Source organism: Leucopleurus acutus (assembly GCF_964270905.1).
Source record: "Leucopleurus acutus genome assembly, chromosome: 16".
In the NCBI taxonomy this organism is placed as follows: Eukaryota; Metazoa; Chordata; class Mammalia; order Artiodactyla; family Delphinidae; genus Leucopleurus; species Leucopleurus acutus.
The window spans coordinates 83,089,143-83,097,885 of NC_139158.1; the positions used below are offsets into that span (position 1 = coordinate 83,089,143).

The 8,743-nt window shown below is 43.5% G+C and overlaps 1 protein-coding gene across 1 annotated transcript in view; it reads left to right on the top strand.

The window, feature by feature from the left end:
* RAB22A (RAB22A, member RAS oncogene family) overlaps nucleotides 1-8,155 on the top strand; it is a 38,523-nt gene extending 30,368 nt beyond the window's left edge. Inside the window, exons 4-7 of the mRNA XM_082857042.1 lie at nucleotides 920-991; nucleotides 1,083-1,189; nucleotides 1,825-1,934; nucleotides 6,570-8,155. Coding sequence (XP_082713168.1) covers nucleotides 920-991; nucleotides 1,083-1,189; nucleotides 1,825-1,934; nucleotides 6,570-6,667 — 387 coding nt within the window. The 3' untranslated portion in view covers nucleotides 6,668-8,155. The remainder of the gene's footprint in view (nucleotides 1-919; nucleotides 992-1,082; nucleotides 1,190-1,824; nucleotides 1,935-6,569) is intronic.
* The last annotated feature ends 588 nt before the right edge of the window (nucleotides 8,156-8,743 follow it).

Consider the following 8,743-nt stretch of genomic DNA (forward strand, 5'->3'; position numbering starts at 1 on the left):
AAGCCACAGAACAGAGACCCAGAGGGGAGTCCAGTGGTATCTCTCACATCAGATGTAGGGATCAGGTTTCAAAGTCAGGGTGTAAGACAAAGGTCAAGCGTAGATAAGAGTCTTGTCTTTCAACACTGGCATCACATTCACTGAGCAAGGTTCTCACACAGATGCCCAGGAACCAGGGTTGACTGGAGAGAGAGCTTCCCATTTTCCATCTCACATTCTATCACGAGAAATGGCCCACTAAATCAGCCTCGCTGTTTAAATTGTTATTGTTCCCCCTTTCCTTCTCTTCCCTCCCTATTGTATTGGGGCAGGGAGGTGATTGGTGGGAAGGAGCCCTGCACACAGAGTTAAATTCATGTAAATGAAATGGGATATGTACCTGCATTTGGGAATTGCCACGTGTGTGGAAGTTACCAAAAAAGTGAGTTACAGGCTCATCCAAGTGGTGAATGTAAATGTGTGCTCATCTCTGTAGCACAATCAGCATTTAGATTACAGCGTTATCTTTTCAACACCCAAATGCAGCCCCTTCTCTGGAGAACTATTTACAGCATTATTTTTATCTCTTTGATAGTTTGGGAAGCCAACGTTTAAAGGACTATTGAACAAATGAATTTGGGAATTATAACATTGAGTTCAATTAAAAAGCCTTTTTAGCTGAAACAATTGTTTATAGCACCATATTTAATTCCTATAAAAATGTATTCTAAACTACCTTCTGAGAGGCATTTCAGTGTTACATTAAAAGGTTTTGCCTTTGGTAATTACTGGTTCATTTGCTTTAAAACATCATGTCATCTTCTTTGGATTAAGAGAAGGATTACCTTTTGTGCAGGGATAATGGGGTTAAAAGTCTAGTAAAAAACATATTTAACCAGTTTTCCCAATTTTGTTTTTTATTTTTCCCTCTTCTCTGCAGTTTCGTGCCTTAGCGCCAATGTACTATCGCGGCTCGGCTGCAGCTATAATTGTTTATGATATCACAAAAGAAGTAAGACTTACATACCGTTTTCTTTAGACTATTTTGAAAACTCTGTTTTGGTTGCTTATACCTCCAGTTGCTTTCCTCCTCTGTGTTACAGGAGACATTTTCCACATTAAAGAATTGGGTAAAAGAGCTTCGACAGCACGGCCCACCCAATATTGTAGTTGCCATTGCAGGAAATAAGTGTGATCTTATCGACGTAAGGTAAGTTATTAGAACAGGAGATTACAGTGCTGATTATGTGTTCCTTTTCTTACAGAGCAATAGCCAATGTAAGAATCTTGCTTTTATTTTATCTCTGACATTGAAAAATTCCTTTTTGTTGTTTGGTTGGAGTCCTGAAGTTTCAAACTAAAATTTAAGAGTTCAGACATTTGGAGCTAATTAGATTATATATCGAGACAGGTGTGTAATATATTTAAACGTCATTTGCGTCATACTTGACATTATCTGGGATTAGTGTAGCCCTCAGCTCTCATAACATAGGATACCTGAATGGGGAAGGATATTTTAAGGAAAGCACGTTTATTGGAAATTTCTCTGGACCACTTCCACGATTCCCCAAGCAAGGGCTCTACTTTGAGGGGAAAAGAAACCCCAGTGATTCTCTGGCCATTCCATTGGATGCATTGCTAGTAGTCCCGAGTTCTATTCTGTTCTGTTCTGTTTTCTTTAACCGTAGAAGTGGTGTAATTGGGAGGACCACGGTGTCAGGGCTCATTCACCAGCTATTCCTGACATCCTCTATCATCATAAATCTGGTTAATTACTGGGTAGGTGGGGATCACATTAAGCTCTTGATGGGCAGAATTTCTGATTTGCAATTCGTTGCCTTCCAGAGAGGTCATGGAGAGAGATGCTAAGGACTACGCCGACTCCATCCATGCAATTTTTGTAGAGACCAGCGCAAAAAACGCGATAAACATAAACGAACTCTTTATAGAAATTAGTGAGTATCTCTGTGCCTTATGGGTTTCCTCTGTGCAGAGCAACTTAAAACAATTATCTTGCCGAGTAGAATTTTCTCCTTACGTAGAGTGGTCTAGTCTCTGATACTGTTCTCAGTGGAATGAGATTTGAGAATTTAAGAGTGACGGTGGGTTTTCATATCATGCTGTAAGTGCTGGAGAGCTGCTGCCTGATGACTGTAGCCCTTCTAGAAAGAATGTTGCTACTGAATAAAGAATGTGCAGGGCCTAGAGGTCCTAGAAGCTGTCATCTCTCCCTCTTTCTCTCTTTAAATGTGTTTCAGTTAGTTGTCCAGAGTCATTGAAAATGAACAAAATAAATAAAGGGAAATGAAATGCGTGTGTAATTCCACTATAAGAAAGCCCTCAAAAATTAATACTAGGCACTCGCTAGTGAAACGTAAGACCACTTTTTCCCACCCCTCCTCTTTCCCTTTCCAGTAGTGTTAATAGGATGACACTAGATAGGAGAGAGGCTGCTGCGTACCTTTGGGATCCTCTACAGATTGTATCTGTTTATTCATTTCATTCAAATTCATCAGTATATTCATTGAGAACTGTTCCAGGCTCGGGGGAGGCAGCAGCGAACAAGATGGGGTCTGCTGTCCTGGGGTGCACGTTCCACTGTGGGAGAGACAGTGAACACACAAATAAGTGAGGTCCTTTCAGATGATGAGCAGTGATAGGAAGAAAATAACATAGGATGAAGTGAAAGAGTTTTCTGCAAGTGGTCGGGGAAGGCTTCTCTGAGGAGGTGATACTGAAGCTGAGACCTGACAGAGCAGGTGTGCAGAGCCCTGGGGTTCATGTTAACTGAACAGGTCAGACTTCCCTTTGGAGGACAGGAGAAAGCCAGCAAAGCACAGTGAACTTATTCATTAAGATCCGTCCTTTGGGGGAGGTCTGAGAGAAGTGGAAGGGCCCTTGGCCAACATGTAGAGGAGGAGCCACCGGGGCCAGGCAGGGACGGCCCAACAGAGGAGCAGGCTGCGACCTGGGGGGCTGCAGAAAGCCCTGGCGGCCCTGGCAGCTTGCAAGGGCAGCCCCAGCTCCAGCAGGTGGACCGCACTGGGATTTCGGCCCTTGGCTGCTCAGTTGTTGGGGTTATTTTCGGTGTTATTATTTTTTGATGTTTTTAGTTTGTTCCGAGAACCAGAGATCTGAATTTTATGTAACATGTCACACTCTTTAAACCTGGCCACTTATTCAGATATTTTCAGAACACTGTGCAGGCCTGCCAGGCCCATCTGCTCCCTGGGACGGCTGGTAGAGGCTGGTGTGCAAGCTCTAGTCCAGCCCTTTCCTTCCAGCGTTGAAGAGTCACGATATTTATCGTTTTCCTAGATTGTAAACAGCAGTTACCCAGATGCATTCTTGAAAGGCAGCGTGAAGCCAGGCGGGAATTTTTCACAGTTCAAGCTAAAATATCTAAGTGTGTGGTGTCATGAGTGCCAAAATTATCACTATTTCTTTATAAAGTGTTCTTTCTCCAGCAGTATTAAAAAACAGGAAGCTGGTGAACTATACCAATAATGAAAATTCCTGTATAAAAACTAGCCTGTACATACTCATTTTAACTGTGAAAAATAAAAAATATATGTTCAAAAAGATTAGAAAAATTTAAGGAGATGTAAATTGAGTTTATTATTTACTGGGCTGTTGTAAAATTGCATTAGCACAGTGCCTGGTTTGCTAGCTTTTTATTAAAGTCTAATATACATGCTGAGAAGTGCTCATATCAGAAGTATAAAGCTCCAGGCATGTTCACGGACGGTGTAGACTCCTGTAATCGGCACTCACTTCAAGACCCAGCAGCGTCCCAGCAGCCTTCCTCCCCCACTCCCCACCCAGGGAGACACCATCCTGACCACTAACTCTTCTTGTTTTGCCTGTTTTTATATTTTATGCTTTTTAAAACATGCTGGGTTTACTCTCTTGTGTCTGGCGTCTTTAGCTCTACGTCACATTTGGTAGATTCGTGCGCGATTCATCCTCATCGACATGGAGTGTGTGTGCTAGGGTGGGCGCGGCGAGGAATACCCACAGTGTGGATAGGCGTTTGGGTAGTTATGTCCAGTTTCGAGCTATGACAAGTAGAACCTCTGTGAACATTCTGCTTCACGTCCAACATGTACACGACAGGTACACATGTTTCTTGGGTCTGTTTATACCCAGGAGAAGGATGGCTGAGTCTTCAGGTATGCGTGCGTTGAGCACAAGTTTACTGTCAAACAGTCTTCAGGGTGGTTATATTGGCACGGACACCAGTGGGGTCTGCGAACCCCAGTCACTCCGATGCGGAGGGACAGGGTAGTGACCTGCACCTATGGCAGTGAATGAAGTCGAGCACCTTTCCGAGGTCTGTTTACATTTTTATGATATCTAGATATCCTCTTTTGTGTAGTTTTGCCTATTTTCCTGTTGGGTTTATCTGCCTTTATCTTAGTGTTTATAGTTTATTTTGACTATGAGTCCGTGGTTGATTATGTCTATTAGAGAGATGCACTGTGTGCCTTGGCTTTCATTTTTTTAAATTAATTAATTAATTTGTTTGTTTATTTATTCATTTATTTATGGCTGTGTTGGGTCTTTATTGCTGCGCACAGGCTTTCTCTAGTTGCAACGAACGGGGGCTACTATTCGTTGCGGTGTGCGGGCTTCTCATTGCAGTGGCTTCTCTTGTTGCAGAGCACGGGCTCTAGGCACGTGGGCTCAGTAGTTGTGGCTCGTGGGCTCTAGAGCGCAGGCTCAGTAGTTGCGGCACATGGGCTTTGTTGCTCCGCGGCATGTGGGATCTTCCCAGACCAGGGCTCGAACCCGTGTCCCCTGCATTGGCAGGCGGATTCTTAACCACTGCGCCACCAAGAAAGTCCATTGACTTTCATTTTTGAATCAACTCCTTTAGTAAATTGGAGCTTTTAATCTTAATGTCATCCAATTTATCCTTATTTTCCCTTATGGTTAGCATTTTGGGGCTCCTGTTTAAGAAATCCTTGCCTATTCTCAGGTCACGAAGGTGTTCTCTGCATTCTTCTAAAAATATTTCAGAGATGGCTCTGTAATACCAGCTGTGTTTTCAGTATCCATTTATTGAGAAATAAGGAATGACAAGAAGAGTCAGTGAAGCTTTTAAATAAATTTGCATTGTATTCACAGCAGTGCATATAGGCATTTGAAAGGGCTTGTAGGACATACTGGAGGATGCTTCCTAGCCTTGCGGGCACCATGCTGTGTTCTGCCCTCTCCCTCCCCAACCCCTGATTTGCAGGCTGCTGGATGTGCTAGAGGCTTCAGGTTGGGCACCCGAGGACCTGAGAGTCGGCAGATTCCCGCTCAGCCTCATTAATGCCAAAGATGCAGGTGTCAGTTCGTTCCATGTTTTCAAAATACCTCAGTGCCAGGTGCTATGCTAAATAGATACTGGAAACATAAAGCTGGAGATCTCTTCCCTTGAAGAGCTTTGGGCCTCATTAGAGGGAGATAATGGAGATGGTTGCGTAAACAAATGTGTAGTAACGTGCTTCTGGCTCCTGACTTGATTTTAGCATCTGAGATGTTGGACAGAGTTAGGAAGTGGGAGGGTTTCAGGAAAGCCTTTGTACAGGAAGCAGCCCTTGAGTTGTCAGTGAGGCAGGTGGATGGGTGATTTAAGGCTTCTCTCGAAATTGACGTTATGATTCACAGAGCAGTAAGGTGAAAGCTGTTCATTCTCATGCATTGCTGGCAGGAGGATACAGTGGCGCAGCCTCTTCAGAGCAATTTGGCAGCATCTGTCAGAGTTGAAATTGCACGTCCTTCTTGCATTTGTGCTAGACAGACACTGCGAATACAGTGTCGGTGTCAGATAAATACCCAGGAGTAGAATCGCATGACCCGGCTCTTCCACGCCTGTTCATTTATCCCACACATGCACTCATGGGTTTACAAACACAGTCTTTGCATTGTTTTTAAAAACATCAAAATATTGGAAACAGACTTAAAGATCTATCAATAGGGGATAAAGAACGGTACATCCATACAATGCGGTATCACAGAGCTATTTAAAAGAACGCTCTGGTGGAGCAATCCCCAGGTTATATTACGTGAAACAGTATTTGCTCCTGCCCTGGTTTTAAGAGCGTGTGTGTACTGTGCATGTCTGCACACACCTGTCTCTGGAAGGTGGCCTCTGCCACGAGACAGAGGGACAGGCACATTCTGATGCAATTTTTTTAACATGTAATATTTTAGTTAAAAAAAATTTGTACTAAATGCCATGTGATACCCTTCTTTGGACCCTGGAACAGAAACAGGACATTAGTGGGAAAACTGATGGCATCTGACAAAAGTCTGGGGTTGTGATGTGCCAGTGTCGAGTTCTTCATTTTGCCAAATCCCATGGTAATACTGTGAGATACCAAAATCAGGGGAAACTGGGTGAGGGGTACACAGCAGTGCTCTGTGTTATCTTTGCAGCTTTTCTGTAAATCTAAAAGTCTTCCAAACTTAGAAGTTTTTTCAACTTTTTAAATTTTAATGAAACCTGTCAAATTGCATCTGCAAAATGGTTGTGTCTGAGAATGAACAGATTGAGAATGTGAAAGCTCATTCCCTTCCCTCCTGTCCTCTTGGTTCAGGTCGAAGAATTCCATCCACTGACTCCAACCCGCCTTCCGGTGGAAAGGGCTTCAAACTCCGAAGACAGCCTTCGGAGCCGAAACGGAGCTGCTGCTGACTGAGCCTCGGCCTCCAGGCTCAACGGTGAAGTAGGTGGTCCTGAAAGTTAGCGGGAGGGCTGGAGCCCTGTCGCCAGGGGTCGCCTCGCCGGTCTTGTATCTTCTTCGGGCAACAAGGATTCACAGGAATTGACCGGTTCTGTTTCCTCTTAGGAGACTGCAGCAATAATATTTCAGTCTGTGGACTTCTCTTCTGTAAAGAATCTCTGGTGTACAAAGGGACTACATCATAGGCTTTTGACCTTGCTGAGAAGGAGTGTATAATTGTATAGATGGTAGGATTAAATTGTTGAGTAGTTTTGTAATCAAGAGTTTATGTAACATTTGTAAAGGGAAAATTAGCACTTTTGTGGTTCTTAAGGGAAGAAAAAGACCTTGTGGAGATGATCATTTCCTTGGTTTCCCATTGGTACCCATGATACCATTTCCTTGGTGGCATTTAGAATGTGGTCGGTTGTCATGAATGGAGGGATGGCAGTTCTTATTATTTGAAGCTAAAATGGGTTATTTATAAGGGCTGACGGAGATGGTTTCACCCCTGCCGTCTCTAAAGCACTTTGCATTGGGTACATCAGCCCAGGACATGCACAGTAAACTCACAGCAGCAGGTGCATGCCTCACCCTGGGTTTGCATGTGTCACCAGCCACATTATTGGCACCTTTGTAAGGAAGCTGTCGCGATCAAGGTGGTGGCGGTAGAGAAGCTGCCTGGAATAAATTGAATTGCAGATGATTAAACTGACTAGCAGTGGTTTACAAAGAGAAGAAGAGAGAAAGTAAAGAAAGTGGTGTAAATGCTGTCAATTTTTTATTTAACCGAGATATTTTGGTGGGGGAGACAATGATCTGTTGCTTAGCATATGTAAAGTTGTAGTCTATATTTACGAGACCATTGCTTACAGATTATAAATTATGTAAATACATTAACAAATTCTGTGTTTCATTCAACACTCCATTTACTCTCGCACTGTGCCCGCCCATTTCGCAGCCTGTGCACAGGAGGCTCCTTGAAGCACGTTGACATGGTGCAAAAGCTTAGAGCGCGTGGCTTGTGATCCGTCAGGATTTCTCTGCCTTCCCTCCCGCCACCCCCGCCCCTCCAGTCCCATCTGGAAATCATTGTGAAGACGTATGCCACTTTGACAAGCCTGACTAGCCCTTCCTAGCTTCGGGGCAAAAGGTTAAGGTCCCGAGCTCTCCACATTTACCTACCTGGTCTTGGGGGTAAGTTTCTTTTAGCTTTTACAGCGACCTCGGGCCAGCTGTTTTGAGAGAGCTTTCCTTGTTAACAATTTAGCCTGTCTTTCCGTTTCCCTTGTTTTCCCCTGCCTCTGTTAGTGGTTAAAGCTCTTTTCCCTCAGGGAGCCTACTGAGGTTTTTAATGTAATCTAAAAATAAAGCGCTAAAGTGAAGTTGGTGAAAATTTGTTCCTGGTCTAATTTGGCACCCTTCCAACCTGAGTATTGTAAGAGAAGGAAATGTACAAGATTAAATAGGAAATGAAACAGTTTGAATTTCAAACTAAATTGTGCTTTCAGAGCTATCCTTAAACTGAACAGTTCAAACTTTTAAAACTAATGGTTATTTCTTTGTGCCCCCCACTTGATACGGTTAGATTGTAATGGGAAAATTATAACTCAGATTAAGTAAAAAACGATTCCCTTTCCCCTGGTGTATGTCTTAAGCATTTGGAATTGCTTATTCTCTTATCGAAATCATATAGAAGGAACGTTGGTAGTGAAAATTCTAATGTTTTGTTTAAAATACGTGTGGACTCTGTGCCCCTGCAGCATCTAGCTTCCTTCCCAGCGTGAAATTAGCAAGCTTTCAGAGAGAATGCCTGATTCCAAAGGCTGGGCTCTTCACACCTGAAGGTGGTTTGGCTTTGTTTCATATACTTTGAAATGGATCCGGCCATCAGCCCACTGCCCTGGTTTGTCCCTAACATTCCCACTGCTGGGCCTCTATCTCCATGACAACAACATAAAACAAAGGTTGCTGGATTCACGGAGAGGCGACGCGTGTGTGGCCCTTTCCCTCTTTTTACACCAAAAGATCACACAAATCTGTGACCT